General features: G+C 45.9%; 8 protein-coding genes across 8 annotated transcripts; 5 read left to right on the top strand and 3 right to left on the bottom strand.

Moving 5' to 3' along the window:
- Positions 1-379: 379 nt before the first annotated feature.
- I302_103103 (uncharacterized protein) lies at positions 380-3568 on the top strand (the record flags this gene model as incomplete). The annotated part of the gene is made up of 1 exon (XM_019188477.1): positions 380-3568. The coding sequence occupies one exon, from the start codon at positions 380-382 to the stop codon at positions 3566-3568; it is 3189 nt and encodes a 1062-aa protein (XP_019051355.1).
- Positions 3569-4241: 673 nt separating this feature from the next.
- Positions 4242-5252, top strand: I302_103102 (60S ribosomal protein eL34; the record flags this gene model as incomplete). The annotated part of the gene is made up of 5 exons (XM_019188476.1): positions 4242-4358; positions 4599-4640; positions 4709-4733; positions 4913-4991; positions 5171-5252. The coding sequence occupies 5 exons, from the start codon at positions 4242-4244 to the stop codon at positions 5250-5252; spliced, it is 345 nt and encodes a 114-aa protein (XP_019051354.1).
- Positions 5253-9429: 4177 nt separating this feature from the next.
- Positions 9430-12188, top strand: I302_103101 (uncharacterized protein; the record flags this gene model as incomplete). Its single annotated transcript, XM_019188475.1, has 8 exons — positions 9430-10424; positions 10558-10633; positions 10704-10716; positions 10783-10843; positions 10910-10963; positions 11056-11440; positions 11514-11781; positions 11863-12188. The coding sequence occupies 8 exons, from the start codon at positions 9430-9432 to the stop codon at positions 12186-12188; spliced, it is 2178 nt and encodes a 725-aa protein (XP_019051353.1).
- A 519-nt stretch (positions 12189-12707) lies between these two features.
- Positions 12708-14053, bottom strand: I302_103100 (uncharacterized protein; the record flags this gene model as incomplete). The annotated part of the gene is made up of 5 exons (XM_019188474.1): positions 12708-13090; positions 13191-13398; positions 13461-13705; positions 13776-13848; positions 13910-14053. 5 exons carry the CDS (start codon positions 14051-14053, stop codon positions 12708-12710), a joined length of 1053 nt encoding a protein of 350 aa, XP_019051352.1.
- A 2086-nt stretch (positions 14054-16139) lies between these two features.
- On the bottom strand, positions 16140-17463 carry I302_103099 (uncharacterized protein; the record flags this gene model as incomplete). Its single annotated transcript, XM_019188472.1, has 3 exons — positions 16140-16901; positions 16962-17193; positions 17306-17463. 3 exons carry the CDS (start codon positions 17461-17463, stop codon positions 16140-16142), a joined length of 1152 nt encoding a protein of 383 aa, XP_019051350.1.
- A 533-nt stretch (positions 17464-17996) lies between these two features.
- I302_103098 (uncharacterized protein) lies at positions 17997-21135 on the top strand (the record flags this gene model as incomplete). Its single annotated transcript, XM_019188471.1, has 4 exons — positions 17997-18268; positions 18391-18711; positions 18906-20646; positions 20758-21135. 4 exons carry the CDS (start codon positions 17997-17999, stop codon positions 21133-21135), a joined length of 2712 nt encoding a protein of 903 aa, XP_019051349.1.
- Positions 21136-21686: 551 nt separating this feature from the next.
- Positions 21687-23019, top strand: I302_103097 (uncharacterized protein; the record flags this gene model as incomplete). Its single annotated transcript, XM_065869615.1, has 5 exons — positions 21687-21689; positions 21954-21977; positions 22430-22523; positions 22650-22876; positions 22984-23019. The coding sequence occupies 5 exons, from the start codon at positions 21687-21689 to the stop codon at positions 23017-23019; spliced, it is 384 nt and encodes a 127-aa protein (XP_065725687.1).
- Positions 23020-23894: 875 nt separating this feature from the next.
- On the bottom strand, positions 23895-26146 carry I302_103096 (uncharacterized protein; the record flags this gene model as incomplete). Its single annotated transcript, XM_019188469.1, has 9 exons — positions 23895-23981; positions 24044-24107; positions 24195-24370; positions 24483-24636; positions 24744-24934; positions 25018-25152; positions 25245-25639; positions 25723-25840; positions 25919-26146. The coding sequence occupies 9 exons, from the start codon at positions 26144-26146 to the stop codon at positions 23895-23897; spliced, it is 1548 nt and encodes a 515-aa protein (XP_019051347.1).
- Positions 26147-26274: the final 128 nt, after the last annotated feature.

Genomic DNA, 26274 nt, shown 5'->3' with positions numbered 1-26274 from the left:
TTCACCCCCCACCCCCTATCGAAGCCTTCAATTCAAAACAATACGATTAATGTTCACCCGCTACCATTCATAAAATTGTCATCAAAGATAAGCTCAAGAGACATGATGCCATGTCCAAATGCATTCAACCTTGAGCGACCCATTTATATCACGAAAACTCAAGATTAATCGCCATCAACTTACCCGACAGCTTGATCATTTCAATCCGATTCAGAAAAGCGGTCAAGTGGTGAAACGTGAGTCAATAAATTATATATATCTGCACATCCATACGCACATGGATGTCTTATACTTGACCCTCATGAAAGGATAACGGAACACTTGCTGAAGAAATTCCTCCGTTCAGCCGCTTTTCTTTTCTACCAAAATGACCACTATAATGTCTGATATAACGACTTTACCACCACTCCCACCCTCCCCTTCTTCCTCCTCATCCCGCAGATTATCCTCGTCAAGGGATAATCATCCTCCCTCAGGACCTAAACCGCTATCGTCGATCAGAAACATGCCATCTTCAGTTAGGATATTCCAAGAACAGCATCTCAACGAGTTCGCGCATCTCCATCTGGACGTAGAACAGCTCTCGAAAGAAGAACGAGAGAGGATGTTACTGGTTGAAAAACAGAAGTTGGAGGAAGCTAGACGGATCGGAAGGATGAAGCGGCAGACTATGGCGTACCATTCGAACAACGACAAGGAAAATGCCGATATGGATACCAGGATCGGTTGGAGACCTTTGAGTCTGTTGGCTCGCCGTCAACCTCTGACTAAACCTAGTACTTTGTTTGTCCAGCATGACTCTGAATCGCAAGTATCGCATCAAAGTCAAAGAAGGTTCTCTGTCCGAACTGAAATTATCACCCCTACCGAAGTCGATACTCCCGATCTATCATCACCTATCCCATCCGATGTCAATTCACCCGATTTGGCATTGATCACTCCAAACCAACTTGGTCTAGCTCTTGGCTGCCCTTCACCACCTCTTCCACCTCTTCCTGCCAAATCAAAAGCCAGACCTCAGCTCAACGATGTTTCTTCGGTAGATAGTCATGGGAACAATTCGACTTATTCCTGGGCATCGTCTTTCTCCGGCGAAACCGTCGAACTTCGGACGGCCGCTCATTATGTTCCTTCGATATCTGAGGAGAGTGCAGGTGTAGAACAAGAAAGAGAAGAAGTGCTGGACTCACCCGAGAAAGTCAAGAGAAGGAGAAAGCGGATAGTCGCCATTGCTCATACTGTGCGACAACTGGAGGGTGTAGGCTCAAGAGAAGTTGAAGATCCAAACTTCTATCATCAACTGGTGAAAGCTTGGAACGAACGACCGGGCGTTCAACAGCCTCGGGAACCTATCTGGTCACCTCCCAACAAGCATGCACCAGCTCCTCCCATACCCCCTAGACCTGTGGAAAACACTTTTGATCCATACCTCGCTCCTCCCACTTGGCTTGCGCCCCCGCCGTTGAATCCTTACAATGCTTCTCCAGTCCCGTCGTCGGATCTCGAGCATCGAACACCCGATCTCAACGAGGACATCAGCCAGTCTGAAGAAGGTCATTCGAATGAGAGTTACGCAAGTTCCAACCCGTTTAGATATTCTTATGCCAGTAGTTTACATGATCTGGCCCTGGAACAGGGACTACAACATGGAACCAAGCTGATGAGTGAGAAGGCTTGGCTTCGATCCCCTCTCTTTGACCAGGGTACATGGTTCGATGCCAACACCCCCTCTGCTCCTTTACCTGTTGGAACTTTTGCTATGGCTCCTAGAGTCCCTTCGCCCGGGCTGGAAGAATCGCCGAGTAAATCAAGTGAGAACGGTCCAGAGGCAGGATGTATACCTTCCACTAGCCAGCCTCAACGTACGCTCAGGAAACATAACACCAACATCGGCGAAATGAAGGAGAAACACAGATTAGGTACTCCCATTGACTTGGGGGGATCTTCTGCTTCTTCTTCCGCACCGACTAATTGGGGACTGGGTTTCCTCGGGAACTGGTTGAGAGATGAATTGGCAGATGAAGCGGGACCATCGGTGGACAATAAAGAGGATTTTCAATATGGGGAGGAAGGGATGATCAGCAACAGCAACACAACGAGGTCGAATACGAGGAACAAGATTTCGAGTTTCTTAGCACAGGGCGATGTGGTCAGCGTCAGCGCCACTGTCCAAACTTCAAGTCGTATCGCTCTGAGCGAGGGCGAGAAGGAGAAGAAGCTCGAAAACAATCAGGATATGAATATGTCAATGGAGTCCATCCCATTGACCATAAACAGCACCAACATAGAAGTAAACCTCGTTATACCCCCTCCCCTCCCCACACCGGAAGTCGAAGAGATCGCCAGCCAAACTGGCAAACCCAGATCGGAAATTCAACCTCCTCTACCCAAAGAATGCTCGATAGTCGCAAAAGAATATCAATACTTGAACCCCTCCCTACGTCAGAGCTATTCGACCCCCTCGGACATCTTGTATCCTCATCCTCATCCACATGCACCCCACGATCTTCCCTCGACACTATACGAGAGCAGCCAGCACACCCACAGGAGCAGAGCGAGAAATCAGAGTCAGGATGGGGTTGGGGATTTGGAAGTAGAAGTAGAAACAGAAGTAAGACCGTCGGATCGACCGGTACTACCTCCTCAAGAGGAGGAGGGGGACTCTTGGGATTCATCGGAGATCTCATTATCCCAATCTCACTTCCGAACCCCGCCTTTGAAGATCCACCGAAGACTTCGCTCCTCGACACACCAAGACAATCTCGATCCCTTGATCTCTCCCCGTCGGACGAGGAGCGTGAGCACTCCACAACTCCAAGAGCTACCACCTCTACCTTTATCCCCTATCAGTCTGACGGGAGTCTCAACCTCTACACCTCCACGCACACCGAAATCACACCTCCGCCCTGTTCTCCCGCCTTTACCTCCTACACCGAAATACCGAAGACCCACGCCACCTCTGTTGACCAATATGGATATGTTGATGAGAGACAGGAAGAATATAATAGAAGGATTAGACAAAGTTGGAGCTGGATGTCTTCCGCCAGCTCGGGATCAGGATCAGAGGCAACTCCAAGATTACGACCACTCTTGTTACCTGGGATCTACGGCGGGAGGTATCGTCTCTCAGAGTGATTGTGATAGTAATGGAATGTTGGTTGAACATCCTGCTTATCCACCTATCACCGATCGATCTCAGGACGACATTGGCCAGCCCACGGCTGAAGTTGCAACCCCATCTCCTGAGATAGCTACGACTCGATTAGGAGATGTCGAAAAAGCCTTGCCCTCTCAATCATCTTCCAGACCATCTCGTACACCTCTTATACTGTTCATACTTGGGTTCATCATGCCTATACTATGGTTCGTAGGTGGATGGCCTATCCTCAAACCATCTCCTACGACCGATACTACCGAGGTGCAGGAGAATGAGAAGAGGGGTATATTCAGATGGGTATATCACCCAGATCCGATGGTCAGGAAATGTCGGTATGCGGCGATAATCTCGACGCCGTTGATTCTGGTTGCTGGGGTGGTAGCTGTCGTGGTGATTGTTGCGGTTCTCTAGTCTTATCTATATTCTTGGGTCAGCCATATCCTGGTTCTGAATTCCAAATGGACATTTTTCGTTCTGATTGTTATACATTGTTGTACCTCTGTATCGCTTCATACTCATACATCCATCAACCCCTTCATACCATACAAACCTATTAGCAATGGACAATTAATCTGATTTTACATTATATACGGATAGGATATATATCTGGTCTAACGAATTCATGAATGACTATGCAGAAAGTATAATGATTGAATTGTTGACACTGCGATGATGCATGATGCCTGCGGAGTAAACATTCTCTTTGCATCGACATCCCAGATGAAGACGTATATCGCAGAACGCCGCAAACATCGGGGTTAAGAGATATAGCCGACAGCGAGCGGCTGGAAGGCGAGATGTGATCAACCGCCACAATTATTTCTTTGTGCCAGGTGGTGTCGGAGATATGATCGGCGATTCAGATTTGGCTGTATATGTATATGCTATAACGTGTAGGCTGTATATTCTCTGTATGCTACTGCTTTGCTATCACCATATTGTACCACTCTCACTGTACCACCGTACCACTGCACCACTCACTCAGTCAGTCAGGATTCGACAAAACATTCAAAATCTTGTTTAATAGATAACCTTTCCCTCTCTCTTCATCCTTCAAGTATCACCATATACATCATCATTCAAAATGGCCCAACGAGTCACCCTCAGAAAGCGCCAACCATACAACACCACCTCCAACAGACGAAGGGTCGTCAAGACTCCTGGTGGTAAATTGGTGGTTCACCACTTGAAGAAGCTTGCTGTGAGTCTGCGGTTATGATTGCGAGTTGAGGTTGGGGTTGGGGATGGATGAGCATAGGGATGTAGGTGTAGGAGGAGTCGATTGGGGAACGATGATACGATTCAAGAGATGGTGGGATGGATATCTGGACATGGAGGATATAGCGAATTCATGTGCGATGGAGCAACGAGGAGTAGAAGGGGGATATCGGATCAGATCATATGGACAAGTCGTGCTGATTTATCTGTGCTATCTCGTTAGTCCGCCCCCAAATGTGGTGACTGTGGTCTTGCTCTCCCAGGTGTAAGTGTCAACTATTTACATATACTTCCTCAAAAGATACCAGTGTTGACGTATCATTCTCCTTATAGATCCCCGTCCTCCGACCCCGACAATGTTAGTATCTGATTCTTTCTCAGTCAATTTCTCTATGAGGCCAGAAGGATGTGGAGATATGCTAGTTGTGTGTGATGAGTGGTGGCATAATAGAAATAATGGAGAGGAAGATTGGAGGGACGGGGACGGAAGATTGCTTTGTTGGATCACGGTGCTGACTTCTATATCCCAACTCACAGACGCTACCCTCTCCAAGAGACAAAAGACCGTTAACAGAGCTTACGGTGGTTCCGTCTGTGCTCCTTGTGTCAAGTCAAGGTGAGCTTCGCCCCATAAATCAATTATCTTGTCAAAGTGTTGATGCTCATCGTTTTGCTTCTTTATCATTACCTGCTTCAACTACTATCATCGTGACTTTCACTCTCTCGCGAAATCGTACACTCTATCTAACTCAAATTTGTCCGTCTCGCCATCACACCTCCCCATACCCCACACAGAATCACCCGAGCCTTCTTGATCGAGGAAGCCACCATCGTCAAGAGAGTCCTCAAAGCCAAGGCCGCCGCCACCAAGAAGTAAACAAATTAGAATGAATTTGATTTGGTTCTGGTTCGGTGCCTTGGGGGTTTAGGTCTTTATGGCAGGAGGATGTACAGATACATATTTCATCACGAAGAGAGTGAGGGAGATGTATTACCTTCTTAACGCATTGCATGATATACTTGGTCCGTCCGCATCGATCTGGAGATTGTTGATGAGATGCGGAACTTGGAGATTGAGATTGAGATTGAGGAAAAGACAAAGTTGGGGTGATCGACTTGTTTGTTCCAGCAGTAAGCCAGGTTGAGGAAGGATTATCGAGATACCGTCAAGCAATGGATAGGTGCACTATGGGTTTGGGGTCGTTCTGATCTGAATACTCGTGCTGATATCCTATCCGTTCATCCGTTCGTTGTGACTTCTGCTCAAGTTCGCCCTGATAGGCGGCGAACGATAGGTTCAACGTACATTCCATTTCACTTTCAATTTCCATGTTAAGGTGGATCGAAGAATGGGATCATGCTTCTCCCGATGGATCGATAGAAGATAACTGAACGAAGCACACATGCTATCATACCCCAAGCGGAAGCTAATTCAATCACAACGTTCTTCCCCACCTTGATCGTCAGGAGTAGTGTAACAATGTTACGTTCTCACGGTAAACAATGACAGAACGACCAATGGTCGTGTGTAAATGTGGACGTATGCGCATGTACCATATTGTGTATATACACATACACACCGAAGGAACCGAATATCTGGGTCGTATTGGGTGGGTGGGTAAGTAGACAGTACTTGAGTCGTATCTCTGGTAAGTAGGTTAGTGGCGTGTCAATTAAACCTAATTTACTGATATTGCATCTGCTCTCGTATGATGCATGGGTTGTGCCCACTAACTCGATATGGATAAATATTGCATGTTGGGGAGAAGATAGTACGAATGGTATCAATGTGCCTTGGCAATGTCTTGCTTGTATATGCGCCCCCTCCATAGAACAATAAGGTCGAAATGATAAGAAAATGGATGATCGCTCATTTGATCGGCACTCGACACAATGAGTTATTCTTGATCATTCGTCTTGTTATGTTTCATGCAACAATGAACAGGCTGAACATCTTTTGCTCTGCATATCTTTTTGTTTGTAGGGTCCTGCGTGCACACGTACACATGTACATATACATACACATACAATCATATATATAAACCTAATCAAACTGTTTTCCATTCTTTCCTCTAATTTTCCTTCCCACATCCACTCAACCACCGTCACCTCGGTATAATCCACTAGCCCGTTCGGTTGTGGGGTACATGGTCACACACTTTTCTTCACCATCAACACGACTAATCTGACCCTATCAACACCATCAACCGGCATCAACGGAAATGTCTCAGCTAGATCAATCGGCGGGTTCCTAAGCCTCTCAACTGTATTCGTACTCCTATCAACCACACAACGACCTGTTTCCCCACTCTTCCTATCTCCTTTGCCCCTGAATTTAATCATTTAGCTTAGATCAAAATCAACGATCAGATTGATAAACATGAGGTACTGTAACCGTGAGTGTGGACATGACGCGTCTAGTCAACCGTTACGACGTGACAATATTCAAAGTGGCAAAATCAAAAATCAACTTACCTCATGTTTGATTTCTCGATCCGAGTGAGTTGTCCCATATATGCATTCCGCCTTTCCTTGGGTCACAGGTATAGACAACAACTCAACTGGATACACACGATTTAGGGCCCACCTTTCACGTCCCCCATTCAAGAGATACATGGGATCAAAGACCGCCGACCACCGAGGTGATGATCACTCACTTTCCTTTTCCTTCCTCCTTTGAACCGTTCGCCAGTCACTCGCCATTTGGGTGCGGGCCCAAATTGGGCATGGAAGGTTCTAGATCTAACAGGAGATTACCTAAACCGACGTTCGGGCTTGCAGCTAGCCACTTATGACGGGAATTAGAAAGGTATGTCGACTCTATTCCTGAAGAAATCATTTACCCACTCATCATCATCCTATACCGATACCGATATCGAGCTAATCAAGCGACCACCATCAAATCAGTACCTTCCCCTTGATCTAGCTAAGAGTGTCATCGACGGAATAGGAAATTCAGCAGAGCTATATATGAAGGGCAAGCACATATGATATGGAAATGGGGGATAAAATAGAATTCCGGCTTGATAGGAAGGAATTGAAGGATGGATCAGCGCTTTTGGGTGCCACTCTACTTGATCCGATTGGTGAGTAAGTTTGACGTGTATCCTTGTCATTTTTGCTGTATCGCCATCACTCTCCAGGCATCAAAGCAGAGGAAGGAGATTACGATTGGGGGATGAGAAGGAAAGGGAAGATGATAACACTGCATGATCGATATTATCGATCAGATCGATCCCGGTTGTCAGGCACTGAAAGCTAATCAGACTTATCTTTTTGGAAACATTAGCTGATCCTCCACTTTCAAGGTCCACCTTTACCTTTCTTCCTTCCTCCTGACTCCGAGTCAACCGTTCCGGACGATATCATGTGGAATACATTCCTTTGGATTGATCAAACTAAATCATCTTGATATCATCTCAACAACCATCAATATCAACGATGATGAAATCTATTTTAGTCGGCAATAACGCCTCATACGGTGAGTTCACTCTCTCTTTCCTTCCTTCCTTCCTTCCTCCTCTCTCGCTCTCGCCTAAGACAACACAGTGCATTCCCCTTTTACCGATATTCGATCTGTCCTTCCTTTGACCTGATGAACTCTGATTCAAATTCCTACCACCTCCCCTCTACTCGAAGTATAGGTATTCCTCCTCTTCTTCCTCTTTCGTCATGACTCGTACCACATTCCTCAACAATGATACCTTTGACTAATCAAGAGAGTTTGATCATCTAGACTCCCCCATCCCACAAACACGGTAAGACACGGATCCGCTGTATGACTAGATCAGGTCATATCATCGTATCATAGGTGAACCATATGAATCTCATACGCCTTCAAAGGACCACTTACATCCTAGGATGATACTTTTGACCTCTGCTCTGCCGCCCAGAGCAACGAACAGAGTTGAGGGTGAAATACTGAATTGAGTCACTGATGGGTCTGTGCAATACCCAGACTCATGATGGTATCGATGGTTCAGTTATTGACCGTACCTTATTGATCTTGTAATGTAATGTTCGACTTTCACTCTGGCTGGGCAGAGGAGGAAGGAAAGATAGCAGAGGGAGGTGGGGTGCAAGGTATATATGAGAGGGAGAGAAATGCCCAGGAAGGGAAGAAAGCGAACCCATCGAGTCGTTTCATCTGATCACTTTGTATTGATCATCATCATTTTACTCACGATTTATACTTGTCTCTCCTCGTTCTAGACACTCAAGTCTATTGGAAATATACTTTCTAGATCCGGTAAAACGATCTATCATATCACTTTGTATCTTCCTGATTGAACTGTTGAAAAGTCAAAAGGATTTTCCTATTTTCTTCATTGCCTTTCGACATCCTTTGATCACCTACGTCTCTCTTTCCTTCCTTCTTCCATTTTGGCTCTCGCAACACTCCAATCCTTTCAATGGACTTGGTCTTTTCTCCTCCTTCTTTCCCTTCGCCTCTTCCTTCTTCTTCTCCCAATCATAATATTCAACATACTTTACCAAAGACGATCAATCCAAAACTCCTAAATCCATCTTTACACCAATCATCTTCCTCTTCCTTCAACAACGACCAATCAAGGTTGGAAGGAAGACGACCGTTATCCTCACTTGCTCTCACTACCAATAGACCTTTCAATCCTTCCTTCGACCATCACACTCAACAGAGAATCGCCTCTAATCCCCTTCATCCGTTGAATCACCCTCAGAAGGAATACAATTCGGTGTGGTTATCTGAAGATTGGGCTGCTCTTATTTTTTCAACCACGACGACTTCCTCTTCCTCATCTTCGAACACAGCTTCTGGAAATTATTCTCAATACATTCCCTCAACCACCAGGTATCCCAATATCACTCCTGTCGATCCGTCTTCCTCATTCGCCACCACCTTTCCTTTTCCTTTTCAACACTCGACCTTCCACGCCACTGGTCAACCTTTCATTCCCTTCTCAGAGGTGAACAACCAGCTCAACTATCCTCTTCGATCTCTCTCGAGTCATTCATACCCAGCTTCGTATCCGATTCAATCTCCTCTACCATCACTTGACAATCTCTCGTTCGACATGTCTTCCTCGCCCATCTCATCAACAGGTAGATCGACCACCTTCCCTTTCCAACAGATCATACCTCCTGAACATACTATCCCGAGATACACTATCTCCTCGGAGAGAGATACAGGTATGAACATGGATATGGAATGTCAAGGTCAATCATACCCTCTGGCTCCGGATATCGATCTAGCCCCTTCCTCTTCTTCGACGAACGATAATAACATGGTATGGAACACAACAGTACAAGGAGAGATCCTTGGTATTGCGGATCAAGATGTGGAGGAAGGTACAGAGGTGAATTCGGATGATGAGTTTGATGCGTCTTTATTACGATCTCGACCTCAAGCGCAAACTTTCGTATCATCTAGAACCGTTACAGAGGAAGAAGGTACAGTGGTGTCACCCCAAGAGACCAATGGAATTATCAGTATCGAATTATCCTCTTCCTCATCCTCCTCTCTCTCGTTCACAACAACACCGACAGAACCTACCAACGGGGTATCAGTATCGGTCGAATCAAAGACGACGGTCCTCTCTCTCGAAGAAATCTCTTCTCCGGAAGTGGCAACCCCATTACCATCGTCTCGACCCGGTCACTCTCCCGCTCATCGTCGAGGTCCATCTTTCGATGCGTATATTCCCAAATCTACTCATTCGCCCTCTTCCTCTGGTGATGAGTACGAGGAAGAAGAACCCGAACCCGAAGTGGTTAGTAGGAATGGGAGGTACCCTGCTAGGTTGAATACACTCAAGAACCAGGAGCAGAAGAAGAGGAATAAGAAGGTTCAAGGGAGAGGGAAAGGTAAAGCGAAAGCAAAAAGTAATGGTATGGCCAAAGCAGTTGGAAGTAGACTCGATAAAGGGAAAGGAAGGGTGATTGGTAAACTCAACAAGAGGTCGAGTAGTGAGTCGAGCTACAAGGGGACTTCCGGTGGTGTTGGGAGAAGTGCCGTGGGAGTGGGTGGATCGAAAGTACCTACTGGAGCGTTCTTGTTTTGGATGATGAAGTGAGTTGATCTCGGAAAATTATCCCTAAAACATCTTGAGTAATCGGGATATTCACAAAAATTATCCCTAAAACATCTTGAGTAATCGGGATATTCATTGATTAGTAGCTGACCTCCTTTCTTGACGCACCAGAATGCTAGCGTACGACGTATTCCCAGAACATGTCATACTCAAGAACCAAGTTGCCTATATCCCCAATACTGAAGCTGTAAGTCTGAGTCTGTTCCTGCTATCTAAAGTATCACTATATCAGCTGATCATGTCTCTCTGCTCGGTAGTTCGCTGAACATGGTGAATTCATACGATTCGTGATAGTCGTATCGAGGTTTAGCTGACTGTTTATGCGAATCATGTTAGTATACTCGGTACTCTCGAAAAAGACCAATCAATGGACTTCCTTCCAGCGAAATCTGAATAAGTGAGTGATATTGATCACCAATGTAAAGAGTATCTCATTCTTGTATTGATATCGATGGGATTATAGCTACATCAAAGATTGGCCATTTGAAAGAAGAGCAGTCGCCAATACGGATCTGATGTTAGTCTCGTTTTTGTTTCTGCATTTCCTGCCACTTTTGTTCTTGTGAAGGGTTATCTGATATCTGATATGATTGGTCGTAATTTGTGCAGGTCCCAAACAATCGAGATCCCCACTATCGACGAGCTATCCCTCGCATGGAGGAACCACGGTCTGAACGAACAGGTGTTTGAGGAGCAGAAGAGGGAGTTGGAGATGTGGGTGAAAGAACACAAAGCTACCCGTACGGTTAGTCGGATCAAGGCTCCCAAGGAGGTTGAATTTAAGAGGAAGAGCGTCAAGTTTGATAGACTTTGTGGGAAGGTTGAAGTTGGAATGAAGAAGGGAGTCAAAGTCATTGAGACTAGATCAAAGGTTACCATGAAGGGGAAGAGTAGGAGTGCGAGTCTAGGTAGGAAAGGGGCTGTGGATGAGGAAGTGGATGAGCTGTATTCTGAGGAGGAAGCTGAACCTAGCCAAAGTCAGTCAGCTGAACAAGTGAGTTTGGTGTCCTCCGCGCTTCCATCAGATTAGTCGTGCAGATGGCTGATTGACGCATATCGACGGTTAGGACAATCCACCTCTTGAGGCAACATCTTCATCCCCCTCATCTTCTGTACGGCCATTCTGGATGACCGCCGCCACCACCGCCACCACCACCCCGCCCAAGAACAAGACCAGTGGAGATCGAAGTATCACTCGTATCGACTCTTCCGAGAAACTTCACCTCAGATTGAGGCTGGACGGTAGCACCTGGTCTGTCACCCCTGAGAAACCGAAGGAAGCCAATAAGAGGAAGTTCGGGTGTCTGAGCGAAGGGGAAGGGGAAGAGGAGGATGGTGAGTTATAGAGTTGCGATTCATCCCATAGTTTGTTGTGGTTGTGGAGATGGTCTGACTCGTGAATTTTTGATACTCTAGGACTCACTTATCCAAGAGAGATTTACACTCCCTCGCCATCATTCACCAACCCACTCATCACCCCTCAAACGGCCACTGAACCTACTTTCGCTCAACCTTCTTCTTCCACCGCTGGGTACTGGGCAAACATCAATAACCAACTCCGTACACCGATTTCGATGCCCAAGCAAAAGCAAGCAAGATTTGATGTTGATCCTTTGAGCGTTGCTGGACCTTCTTATTCGATCGAAATGAGTGGTAGTTCGCGAGATTCTTTTTCGAGCGGAGGGTTGGTGGAGAATGACGTATTCGGGCCTGTCATTGAGGTTGGGGAGGGCAGGGAGTAGTTTGATCTAAGACTGGATCTTGATCAAGGAGGTAGAGATGAGTGGGTAGGCTAATTGGCTGGTAGGATATGGGAACAAAGTAAAAGTGAATAATGGGGATGGTGTGGAGTTTAGATGGAGATTGGTTGGTATACTCGGAACTGTAGAATTAGAAGATCGAGTTGAGAGACCAAAAGGAGAATAAATACATTGGAAAAGAGTAGAGCGCTTGTATTATAGGAATGAAGCGATGGGTTGGAATCTGGAGATATTGTAATTATCATCATCATCGAAGTCATCAATTTGGGATCTTCTGCTTAAAATTAGAAAAATCAGAAAAACCATTAGTAAGACGGATAGAGTATTTGTAGTATTTCTTATATCGATGGGAATTGAATGTATACAATCTGTGCATTATGTCGTCAAGGGTGGATATGAGTATGAGAGCGATGCTGTTTTGTGCTTTCAAACTGAGCCAAATCAATTGTAAGTTATATGCAATGTGACGAAGGCATGGCGAGGTAAACTTACGACCCGATCCTACAAAGCATTTATCTGCGCATCCGTCACTCTCCATCCGGCTTTACCGAGGAACCAACCCTTCTCTTCACCTCTCTTACTCGTCTCACTTTGATTGTTACTATCGCTGGCTGCATCCACCTCAACAAAGTATAACGTGGGGAATCGTTCTTCTCGATACGTCCATTGGGTAGACTTCCGCTGAGTTTCGTCTTTATCAGACGTACTGGGCGAAGGGCGGGAATGGATGTTACGTATTTGGGAGGATTGGAAGAATGCTATTATGTCGCTTGCTGAGGGTATGGCGTAGAATTCTGTGGATTGATACGGTGGGAATGTGGTGGTTGCTTCAGGTGGAGGTCGAGAGTAGTGGTTGGAGAGGAGGACGAAGCGTGTGAAGTTGTCTATTCGTCATTTGGGATTAGTCTTTATTTTTGTCTGACTAGACACAAGACATGTGGAAAGAACCTCGAACGTATGTTTGGTATGGCTTCCTTTACTCACTTGAGATCCCCTGCGTACCTTGATACAGCACGTCCAACTTGTCCTCATACAGCTTAGCAGCAGCTTTAGAGCATAGTGCCGCACCTTTACCTTCACCTTCGTCTAAATCATTGATGAGAGATACAGCTGCTCCAGCAGTCGAAGGGTAGGTCTTGAGTTTGGCAGTTGGGAAATGAGTTTCAATGAATTTCGATGATTGACCTAGTGCCTACATCCATCACGGCAATGAGCATATGAATATATAGCTAGGTTTCAGAATGGATGACTCACTTGCTCATGACTCCTTATCCACTTGATATCCTCCTTCTTCACTCCCTTCCGTACCACCAGACAATGACTTATAGGTAAAGCTAGATCCGCTATTATTTTTCTGCTCTTCTTCTCTTCATCTAGCTCCGTCATACCCTTATCTGGATTTAAATTCGATAATAGACAATCCAAAGTTTCGGTCACTCCACCATGTATAGTGTTTTCCAGTGGGAACACATGGAACGTTGATGATGTCTTCCATATTGCTATGTGTTGTGTGCCATATCAATTATCTTGTACAGAGCAGATGAGAAGTGGATGTATAGACAAACTTACCTGATATACTTGGACAAGGTATCAGTTCGATAGGTACGTCGTTGTCATAGCACGACTTGAATGCCTCTGCTGCCTAGCCATGAGGTGATCAGACAAGTACGTATCATTTGGGTAGAAGTATCATGATCACTCACCATCTGTCCATATGTACCCTCAGGTCCGAGGTATGCCATCGTATATGTTGTTTTACCATCTCCGGTTTCATCTCCATGATCCGCCAATCTCGGTCTTTTAGCGGATGGCTCTCCACCGTTACTGATCGCACTGGGAGCTGTCATTCTCTCCGAAGATGTCTTGCGATGTCAGCGTGAGGTAGAAGTGTCTTGCTTGTCTTGCTTTACAGTAGTATGCTTGTCGCTATCATGTCGGGTTAACCACGTATAAACATCCTCCCCCTCTCCCGAAATAAAGTAAGTGTGCCACGTGTTGTTATGCGTCAGATGATTCCAAAAACTACGGGGCACCATTGAATGTCAAGGAGACATCAGCACAGCGGAATCAAATACCGCCACTGCTTTGTGCTCTCGGCATTTACAGAAATCCCGATCCCAAAATCCAACGAAATCGAGGTGAATCGTATGCGTTTGGTGAGTGTGAGTGAGAGTGAGATTCGATTCATCAAAAGATCGAGTATATCTCAGCAGATAGTCCATCCTTGTTCATCCTTCAAATATCATACAAACACATTAGGTAGGTTCATCCCCCGTCACCATCATCAGGCCGAACGGAGGAAGAGAAAGAAGCTGATCATTTTGATACCCACTTCTCTCATATCCTCCCTCATACTCAACAATCAACGTTTTGCCGCTCCCCTTCTCTCATATCATCACATCACCAACCCACCAATCAGTCAAGATGGGTAAGGTTCACGGTTCCCTCGCTCGAGCGGGTAAAGTTAGATCTCAAGTGAGCATCGGGTTTCATCAGAATAGACAGAAGATGATGGCAGAGGGATCGGGAAGACTGATCATGGTGATGTGTGTCGTAGGCTCCTAAGGTTGAGAAACAAGAGAAAAAGAAGACTCCCAAGGGTCGAGCAAGTGAGTGATGGCTCTTTCTTACAGGAGGATTTACTGGATTGGATGGATGGACGAGGAGTGCTGTAGGCATAGAACATGAAGGAAAGGGTTGTCGAAAAGGGATAGAGAAAGTGGAAGCAGGAATGATTGTTTAGCAGCTTAAGGTATAATGCTGACGAGTGTCTTTTCATCTCACAGAGAAGAGAATCCAGTACAACAGACGGTACGTTGATAAAGAATGGCTCGTCGATGTTGGGTGATTTACTGATCATATTTATCGATTCTTGTCATTCTTGAATATACAGATTGTGAGTTTTCACTATGTCTAAAACCCCATTAGAAGGAACAAAGACTAACTCGCCTTTTCTTTTTCAGCGTTAACGTAACAGTTGCTCCTGGAGGCAAACGACGAATGTGAGTTTACCATTTCCTCTTACGCGTGCCAGTCTCTTTTTTCGACCAATCGGTGCGATCCTGCACCTGCCCCCCACCCACCCATACATACGGATGATACATAAATCAAGCATAGTTCACTCTGAATCAAGCATGAACGAATCACAACTAGAAATTAGTCTTTCGCTCCTATCTGAATCTTTCCATCGTCGCTTCTTGCCTCTCAGTTTAACCTCAACTTAGACAAACTTCGATGCTGACGCTGTTGCGATCATAGGAACCAACAACCCGCTGGTAAATCTGGTTAAACGATTCAAATCGAGCTTAGAACAATATGGTTCAGGTTGGGTTTTGGATTGGCATCTGGATCTGGATTGGGAGAGAGAATATCGAATGACATTATACATCAAACACCAGAGAAATGTATTCGTATTTTCCTCTTTGATGATACGAGGTCAAGCTGGGTCTGTGTCCGCTCGATGTCACTAATGGTCGAGCGTAGTCGTTGTGGAATGACTGACCACTCGATAGCTTCGATATACGTCGAGGGAGGTTCGACCTAAACGCTGATCGCTATGTCGGGTTTCTACCTGTTAGCGATACTGATCGTTGTGTAACTCTTGACGACGATGTTCATCTGTTACCAGCGTCATCTACAAAGTCTGGACTGAGCAGACAATCTGATCGCGTGTGCGCTGATCACAAGAGGAAGAGGATCCCGCACTGAGCCATACTATTTTGTCATGTTCAAGCTTATTCGGTATGCGCGATAAGATATCATCATCGGGACACTCATGCTATACACATCTACATATCTACCAAAGGGACCGGTATCACTCGATTATCTAATACTATTATAAGATGATGAAGATAACAATGCAATGTAAGGTGAGGTCCGTCTGATCCAAAATACAAATACAAAGTACAAACAGAGGTATCTCAGCTCCACTCGTTATTCCTTCTTCCACAACTCCTGACACGTCTCACCAAACTTAAAGAACTTTGCCAGTCCTACATTATTCTCCTCATTCCCTTCGGGATCATGCGATCTCTCCGGATGAGCTATCCCCAGCCCATACAACCCTTTCACCTTCTTTCCACTTAAGCTAAACTCTGAGGTCTGTTGATCGAATGTCAGATCATCTTGCTTCACCTCTTTCCCATCGATGGTAATTCTCGGATAGGGGTTCGCCTCATACCCCACCGCATAAATTAGGTGTGTACATTCCCCTAACCTCTTCTTATATACCTCCTCGGCATTGTGACTTATATCCACCTGCTCTATCACCTCCCGTACGTCCGTTGATGGATTATCCATATGATCCTTTGACCAATCGGCTGTATCACCCTTCAACCCCGTATTATCATACACTATCCCATCTTCCCTGTATATAGCATATCGTATCTCACTCCTCTTGAAATTGATTATTCTTAGATCCCTCTGCTGTTCCTTCTGGATCTCATATAGATTTCGACAGACCAACACCCCAGAATGGGAATTACCTATCACCCCAACCACGCTTTTTTGGTCTCGGGGGAATAAGGAGGGGAGAGTAGATTTGATCATACATCTATCTAGATCTAGGACTTTTAGGTGAGGGTTATATGGGGTATGGAATTTGGGTGTGAGGGGATGGGAACCTGTACAGAGGAATAGACGGGGGGAGGTTAGGGGTGAGGGGTGGTTGTGGAGGCCGATGGACCATGTTGAGCCCTATGTTGAGTATCGGAAGGTAAGTAGGATTTATCTAAAGACAATATTCGGCTTACTCACCTCCAGACTGATCTCCTTCACCTCCGCCTGTACCTTCTCTACCCCTTTATCCTTTAGTATACCCCGCTGTAACATCTCGATCATATCGCCTGCCAAGCTCAGTTGACAGGTCTCATCCCTATCTATCTTCTCCAGTCCGGTTATGGCATTGGGACTGGGTGTGGATTCGATGATTCTCTGGCAGGTGGGCGAGGCGTGTACTGCGTCTAGGTAGATACCTACTTTTGTGTTGCTACGAACGGACATGATATTAACCCTGTAATTTGGGTTGTAACGTAGGTCATGAGGAGTTACAGATGACTGAGAGTATGATGCATTAGGGAAAGGCAGGATACGATACTCACGAAGAAATCTCCCTGTACAGCTCATTCAACCTCCCACCTTTAAAATTCTTATCGATCCAGCATATCTTATTTAGACCGACGTCGAGTAATGACTTCATGGTTGCCAGACCACCTGGTCCGGCACCTATCACTATTGCTTTGTACGAACGTGAGAGCATGGTGAGTAGAAGCTGACTGATATTGGTATACAGGTGCGTTGACCAGGAGCTGAGAGATGAGGGTGTTATAATATGTGTTGGACGAGGAGCTGTGAGATTGCGATGAGAACAGATGTTTATATGTTAGGACTGTATATGTATCAATAGATGCATAATAAGAAATAATTCGGCTTTGACTCAATCATATCCGATGTCTATGTATCCTTTGTGTGATCCCATATCCGATTCTCCATCATTGTGATTCTTGCGATCATCTCGGATCATCTCATCGTCATCTTTATCATCATCTTCCATTTCATCATCTCGGCTATCTTCATCATGATCATCCTGGACCTCCTTTGGTGGCAAAATCAAAGTATGCCAGGGCCACGTGGTATACCCTGAATTCCCTCATATACAAGTAACACGCGAATTGGTGAAAACATTATATCGTCAACCTTTCATCACTCCCACATTCATCTCCTTTTCCTTTCGTCATCCTATCTTCTCAAGAGGAAGCCTAGACTCGCACCTCACACAAGGAATCACAAACGATGTACCGCCCCAAATCACCTGATAGGGGTCGAGACGACCGAGACAGAGACAGAGATTGGAACAGACAATCAAGCGGATGGACGAGCCAACAACCTGCCGCTGCTCCCCCTCATACAGCTTCGTACGGTGGTGGATGGGATAACAACTACACCACCAATCATAACCCGTATAACCCCGGTCCTGGTCCGTCCAGACGAAGTAGGAGTCCGGAGGGTGAGAGGGTTAGACAGAATAGTAACGGCGGTAGAGAGAGGTCTGGATATAGGGTTGAGTGAGTTAAGTTTATCTCTGTTATTATCTCTACATCTTTACATAATTGCGACATCCATACTCAATATGTGAAGACTGAGATTGAAGAGCGAGAAGCTAATTTGGTATGATTGGACTTGCCAGTACATACCTCCCACACGAGCACGAACCAGGACAAATCCTCTCACCCAACCCCAATCTAAACGCCCAATACAACAACCCCTCAACTGCAACCTTCCCACCTCGTGATCCTAGAGCACCTCCCACAGGACCATCATCCAACAGAACACCTCCGCATCCTCAGCCTTATCGGCCGGCTCCTGCTGTTAGGAAAGTGTCATCAGATAGACCGAACGACGGTGGGAGATCACCTTTGGCCCCTGGTCCCTCGACGTCGGGGTCGATGAGGGATAGCTTGCAGCCTGGGGTGGGGTCGGTCATGGGTGCGCTGGATAATTTTTCGCGGTGAGTGAATCACTACTTCAATACATTAAGATCCCCTTACATCTTCAATCTGTATACATTCTGGATATCAGAACCTCGTATCATATCATCCGTCATTATCGTACATCCTCAATACTCCCAATCTGTCCCTTGAACCGAATGTGATCGTCCTCATAAGATACTTAAGATGTCAAAGCTGACAAATGTCCTACCAGAACGATGCACTCCGCCCTAATGGTAACCTCCCAGCACTCCCTCGCCCGCAAACACTTCGAAAGACTATCCACCTTCCCTCACCAAAACCCCAACTCTGTAGCTCTCGAAGAAGCTGAGAAACGAGTCGTGAAAGCTCAAAAGGTCTTAGACGAAGTTATGATCCTCTTGCAAGGCAGCTTCACGGAACTCATCAAGCGGACTCTCTGTACTGTTGGGACTTCCTCTGAGGCTTTAAGTAAATTGGAACTTGACGCTCTGAAGGAACGGATGAAGAAGATTGAGGAACATACCTTGACGTCTAGGGCTTTGAGATATGATCAGAACGAGAGTCCTCCACCACCTCCTATACCTGCCTTTCCTCCTCCGCCGCCACCGCAGAACAAAGACCCTTCACCTAGACCTCCTACACCATCATTACCTCCTCCACCTCTACCTACAGATGCAGATGCAGAGGGTCAACAGCCAATACCAGCCACGCGAGAAGAGAAGAAACGCCGAGTTGGAGAAGTTTTCAATCACATTGTGGATCGACTGGATACGCTCGAAGATTTGATCAAAGGATTTGACGCCAGGATAGATGATGTGGAGATCACCTTGTTGAACGTGGAGAACGAAGTTGATGAGAAGGAGATCAAGAGGGATAAGAAGAAGAGGTTCGCCACGTGGGATGATGTGGAGAGCAGGAGGGAACAGAAGACTAAGAAACGGAAACAACGAGATGGGGAGGAGGGCGAAATTGAAGAGGGAGAGGAAGATGCTGCAGGACCTTCGAGAAGTAGGTCAGAGGTGGATGGGGATGTCGTTATGGGTCGGACTGGTGAGCAGCTGGTGGAGGTCTTGCAGAAGGATGTCGAGCGGCTGTCGAACGAGGTCAAGGTATTACAAGGTCAGGTATCTTCGAATCGGACATCAAGCTCAGCTCAAGGTCCTGTCTTCCCCTCTATTGGTATCACCCTTGACAACATCATGAACAAGCTCAACTCTGGTGCTTCTTCAAATTCACCAACGATCGGTAACCCCGCAACCACCTCTTTGGGAAACGTCATGAAGAATCTGCAGACGCAAAGGCAATCTTTGGTGAATGACGATCAGCACAATCAACCGAGTGCTAGTCCGAATCAATATGAAGACTTGAAAGTGGAAGTAGGCAAATTGTCCGAACAAGTCAAAGTACTACAGTCTTCACTACCTAAAATCAACGGTTCTACGAGCTCTTCATCTACTTTGGTCAACGGAACATCGCCTAATGTCCATGATCTAAGCAATACAGTCGGTACACTCCAGAACACCATCAACAAGCTCTCCTCCGACGTCAAAACCCTACTTGATGACAAGGAGTCGCGACTCGGTACGTTCGAGAAGATATCCACGGGAGTGAACAGCTTGGCGGAAAGCATCCAGAAATGTAAGAATGATATCACGGCTCTCAACGATACTCAACGATCTGCGGCTGCTACGGTCTTACTTCATACTGAGCAGCTCAAGGCTGATCGGAACGAACTTGAATCGCTGAAGCGAGGTCAAGTGCCATCGCTTCTGCATCTGAGAGGGGTTGATGACTCGGCGAAGGATCAAGAGATCAAAGAGCTCAAGGAGAGCGTCAGGGCACTGCAGAGTGGTTTAAGAGAGATGAAGGAGGGTAGAGAGGAGTGGACAAAGGAGGTCATGAAGGCTTGTTTGGATGTTATGAAGGAGGAGAATGAGAGTAGGAAGGCGGATTATGCCAAGATTGCTAGAAGGGTGCGTGTTTGCGTTTGCCTTTGCCTTCATCAGGAGAGGAGGCTATATGCGCTACTTGCGATCGTGGAGCATAGAAGGATTTGGCTGACGTTGTGATCTGAACGCATCTAGGAGATCCAAAATACCGTCAGGGAATTCATGACCAAACGAGCCTCTTCTTCGACTACTACTCCTGGTGTCTCTGCTTCCGCTTCCTTGACGTCGTCTTCTAACAGATCCATCTCCGAACCTGCCAACAACGCCAATATCTCGCCTGGCATTCAGCCGACGTCGATCTCTCCGATGATTAATCCTTCGAATGCATTACCTGGTAACACACTACAACCTAATGTATCGTATCCTACTATAGCTATTTATCATGATAATTCACAACCACAGACTCAGACTACTCAGACGTCAGCTTCGTTACCTGCCAGGATAGGGGGTGATGTTAATCTGAATTTGCAGAATGGAATTGGGAGCGACAGGATGGACATCGACGGGAATTAGTCCTATACATATGATCATAAAGCAGTTTACGTTGATGTTGTTTGTTGTACATGTACGTGTTAGTTGGGATGGATGCATGTTGTGTATGACTTGAGCCGATGTATGCTGGGACAGACGATGCATATGATGTACTGTGGCAATGCATTGTGCTAAACTGCACTGGTCACTGCCCAATTGGGCGATTAATACTGGAGTAGTCTGTACTCGAGTACATGCAAAACTGAAGGTGAAGATGACAAATCAGGTACTCGCGCATATCGGACATAAGAGAAGCGACTCCCTGAGCGATGCTATAACGCCGATACCCCTTTCAGATTTTTCAAGTGCCACATTCAGACTATGCTCTCTTTGGGCTTTTCGGTTGTATGGTGACCCTGTATGGCTGTATTGCTGTATGGTACACCGATTGTAGGTTGTAGGTTGTTGGTCTCTGGCTACTGCCTGTTGGTCGTGGGTTTGCTGGTCGCTGCAGGATTAACTAAAAACATCGAAATCCATCCTTGTTACTTATACTTAACCGTCAAGTCTCATCCAATAAAAAAGAGGTCAAAATGGTGAGTTAGCGTTAGCACCAGGTGTGGATGAAGGATCAGAGAGAAGAATAGAGGGAAGAGCTGGAATAGAGAGGACGATGGGATTGAAGCAGGGGATGAGGTGCTATCGGATTATCTGGATAAAGTCGAGGTGGATTCAGGATAGTGGATAGTATGGGACGTAGCAAGAGGTGCTGGGGCTGCCTCTAGAGGAGCTGGTGTTGGTGTTGGGTGGAAAACAGGATTATATGCGGTCACATTGCTGACTTTTGTTATTGTTGATAGGCTCCCACCACCAAGGAACGAAAGGTTAGTTGTGTCTTCAATGTTACCTAGTCTGAGAGGAGGGGTAAAGGAAAGGGTTTGAATCGACTGTTTGGATATATGAGTTCTGAGTTCAAGAGGGATATGCTGGATACGGGAGAGAGGACAAGCTGGATAGGGATGAAGGAAGAATAATCGACATATGGGGACCACACCGTCGACAACCGCAAGCACCATTATTATTCTCGATGGTGCGCTCTGCGTTCTCGACTTTGCCAACACCACTCCATCCCCATCAAATCAACATCACGACATAGCAATTCTAGAAAACATCCACATCACTGCACAGAAGTCAGGACTTAGAACCATTGAACCCATATATCTATCGGACAAGCAGCCCTTCTTCGAACCATTTCTCTCAGTACCAGGATGGGATATCCAGACACGTAGATCATATATTATATGGGATAAACGCTAACTCTTATACTCTCATCCAGACCCGAACCCCTCGATCTGCCCTTCACGATGTTGTAACTCGTGAATACACGATCCACCTCCACAAGCGAGTCCACGACTTGTCTTTCAAGAAGAGTGAGTTGGGGTTTGTTCGTGCTTGTGCTTCACGTGACGGTCAACGACATCAACAATACATCCTTCCCGTATGCTTCTATGGCGATACGAGAACAAGACTAACTTTTTATTTGATAACGATAACAGAGGCCCCCAAAGCCATCAAGTCGATCGTTGAATTCGCCCAAAAATCAATGGGAGTGAACGACGTCCGAATCTCCCCTGGACTCAACCAAGCCGTCTGGGCTCGAGGTGTCCGATCCCCACCCAAGAGAATCAGAGTGAGACTCGAGAGAAAGAGAAACGACGATGAGGGTGCCAAGGAGAAACTTTACGTGCTTGCTTCTGTCGTTGAGGGAGTTACCAGCTTCAAGGTGGGTTCAACTATTTTGATCAATCATCAATGATATTCGAATGGGTCGCATCGTCTGTCTCTCATCCGCTTGAATGTCATGCTGATTGTCTTTCTTCATACAATCAGGGCCTCCAAACCGTCGTTGTTGAGGGTGACGAGTAAACCTATCCCAATCTTGCTAAATAGATAGGATAGGGTTTTTTTCCGTATTTCAGGGGATGGATGCACGACCATGATACATACATACGGTTCTTTGTTTGTCTTGTCTGTTTCACTTACTACGTTGTCTGCGATGTGGATCTCAAGTATTTTACTGGGCCATCCTTCCGGAACAACATTGAATGGTCGACATTGAGGATCTGACTGTGATCTCCTAATCACTGACCACTGACCACGGATCGAACTCAATCATAACGACGAGCCGCTCAAGTGAGAAACACATAAGGGTGACTGATCTCCCCGTAACATCGAAGACTGACCCCAACAATGATTCAGTCTTTAATATGAGAAGCAGGACAAAGGAAGTCGTCAAGCGAAAAAGCAGACATAGACATTTATTATAGTTGGACCCAATGGTACTTGCTGATCAGCTCGAATCCGATGGCTTTCGCTCACCATATATCATGGAACTGATGTATTTATTGCAATGGCGACGGTTGAGGTCGCGCGACGATCCTGATCAATTGAGCAGGGAAGGGAAGAAGATGGATCTGGGAGATGATCCTGATGTGATCGGTCGATGCATCATACTATGTTGATACCATTTCACAACTCGATACGAGCCCCCGAATGCAATATATCCGCTCAATGTCATTTGATAAGGAAATCATCAAACATGCAAACGAAAAAAATTCATACAATACCATCAATGTATATATGAAAGCACAGTACAGTACGAGCGTATAAGCTATAACATCGTCCATCAAAACTTCAAAAGTAGTAAGCAAGCCTATCTAGTAGATACTGATCGTATCAAATCATCTATGACAACGTCGTTTCCCGTAACCCCAAGAACAAGCCGAAAGAAAGAGAATCCATTATTTCCAAGGTAAAGCAGGTTCAACCACATTTATCCTTGTTGAGACTAATTTCCTAACCATGCCAGCCATGAATTTACCGTCGACCTGATTACGACCAAATTTCAGCATGAGCATATCAAGAGAGGTAAAAGGGTCTACCAACTCACCGTTATTCTAGGTGAATGGAAATCGGGTCCTTGATCTACACCATAACCATTCTCTTTCCTCCATCTGTATTCGCAATCAACATATCAGCAAAAGGTTGTCTTTACGCTTGATCCCTTGATTAAGGGGAGGTTGTTGGTTATTGGTACCCACTTTTCAACAGGGAAAGTCTCATTATAATGAATAGCATAATACTCATGGTTCATCATTTCACCCAAGATTGCATAGTCCCTTGCAAACCCTGTTACAGGCATGATCTCCATGACCGCTGATTCGGGTTTCATCCATAATTGATGGGATAGTCCATTACCGTGAACGGCGAACATGACCTGTCAGATATGACGAAGAGATGTATCAGCGAAAACCATCATGCCAAAAACAAGTCAACTGTAGAAATCCCCTAATGACTGAACGGTGAGATCTGGCGAATCTTCCACTCACATCACTCTTCATAGCTAGACAGAACTGTTCGACTCGGGGTAATTTCTCCATAAACTCATTATAGAATTCAATGACCCCCTCATCGGCCAGCTTCTCCATCTCCTCTATCAGCTCTTCAGCATCCTCGTCAAGAAGTCTTCTACTGGTGAGTTGACTAAGAAATATCATAAAGAAATCAGCTCCGATCAATGGTATCATTCAGTCAAATAGTGAAGCTATGTAGTAAGGCATGACGACGAATGATGAGGAGCCAAAACGTACCGGTTGATATACAGAACGATAGGAACTTTAGGGTTCTTCCTCTTCATATCGCATCCCTCAGCTAAAGCTAACCTCTTGATTTGATCTCTCAATGGGTCCATCCATGTGAGCGGTACGGGAAGAGAAGGTAAGTCCGCGTTGGCTTTGTTCCAGTATTTCACTTCTTGACCTGCTCTGTGTGCTGCCCATCGCTATGTGCCCCAGATATAGAGTCAGCTGCCCACATCCATGTCTGGTCTATAAGGGCGCTCGAGTCGATGGCTGAGTTACTCACATCGGCAATAGCGATCTTGTCGAACAAGAACGTCACGCCACTCTTCCTCCTATCTTCGTAGATTGTAGCTTCTTCAATCTCAGCTTCGGGAAGTACAGCCTGTTGGAACCATGTTGTGATTCCAGCGTGGTCTCGCTATGTCCACAGTGCTCATCTCGTCAGCTACCCGAACGCCCCGGAACATCATGGATCACGAAATCTAAATTGGCAAAAGTGACTCGACGTACCCAATCTGGCGAATCAGCCTTGTAAATCAATCTCGAAGGCAGTTCAATCTCCCCAGCAGCAGTGACGACCCTCCACAGCCCCAGGAACATCTCCCCGATGAAATGATAATAATGATTCAAGAACGAGCTCTGCCCTCCCTCCCGTATATCCGCAAACATCATACTGACCCCCGATTTCCTGATCGCAGCTTTACCCAATAACATCCTTTCTTTCGCCTCCTGCGGTGAGACAATCATGATTCGATCTTCCTCTGCTGCCCAGTGGTTGTGCCATTTGTCCGTTGGGTCTTGTAAGCCCGATAGGATCCCGTTGATCCCGTAGGATGGTAGGCTCGAAGGCTCGGAGGTGACGATTAGGAAAGTGCCGTTGGCGAAGTAGAGGTTGTGGAAGTAGTCTGGAATTCATTCGGAGATATCAGCATATTTGGTCCATCCATTCAGAATTACGGTGGTCATGGTGGAAGACAGATGAACCCACTGAATCCCGCTACTCCAGTCATGTAGGTGGTTTCAGGAAAATCCGCTTCTGCGACATACAGATCTGCCCACCTGTTGACCGTTTTGGAAGGCAGGAATTTACTAAGCTTGCTTATGTGCTATGGTCCATCCGAAAGTCATGAATTAGCAGCAAGTAAGTGAAGTGACTGAAAGGGGATTGGTAAACCTGCACTCACCTCAATGGACGATTGACCGGTAGTTTGCTGAACGATCGTATGAGTAAGGAATAGGGTTATACCGAATCCCAGTAGCAGGAATGCCGTTAGTCGATTGCATTGCATGGACATGATTCTTCGCTTTCTTCCTGCTGAGGAGACTGGCGAGCCGAGTCGGATGGGTCCTCGGTGTTGGTGCTGAGGTAGGGGTGTTGAGGGGGATGATTTGGGGAAGGTGAAGCTGATCATTTGGTAGCGGATTGTGGTAGACTGATCAGTAAGGTAAGGGTATCAAATTTGAAGGATATTCAAGGACAATATGATGTATGAGATGTCTTGAAATGATGGTAATGTGTGTGATAGATCAGGTATCTATG

This window comes from Kwoniella bestiolae, chromosome 1 (genome assembly GCF_000512585.2).
Source record: "Kwoniella bestiolae CBS 10118 chromosome 1, complete sequence".
Classification (NCBI taxonomy): domain Eukaryota; kingdom Fungi; phylum Basidiomycota; class Tremellomycetes; order Tremellales; family Cryptococcaceae; genus Kwoniella; species Kwoniella bestiolae.
The sequence above is the reverse complement of the archived record's forward strand: the minus strand, read 5'-3'. Positions and strand labels throughout refer to the sequence as shown.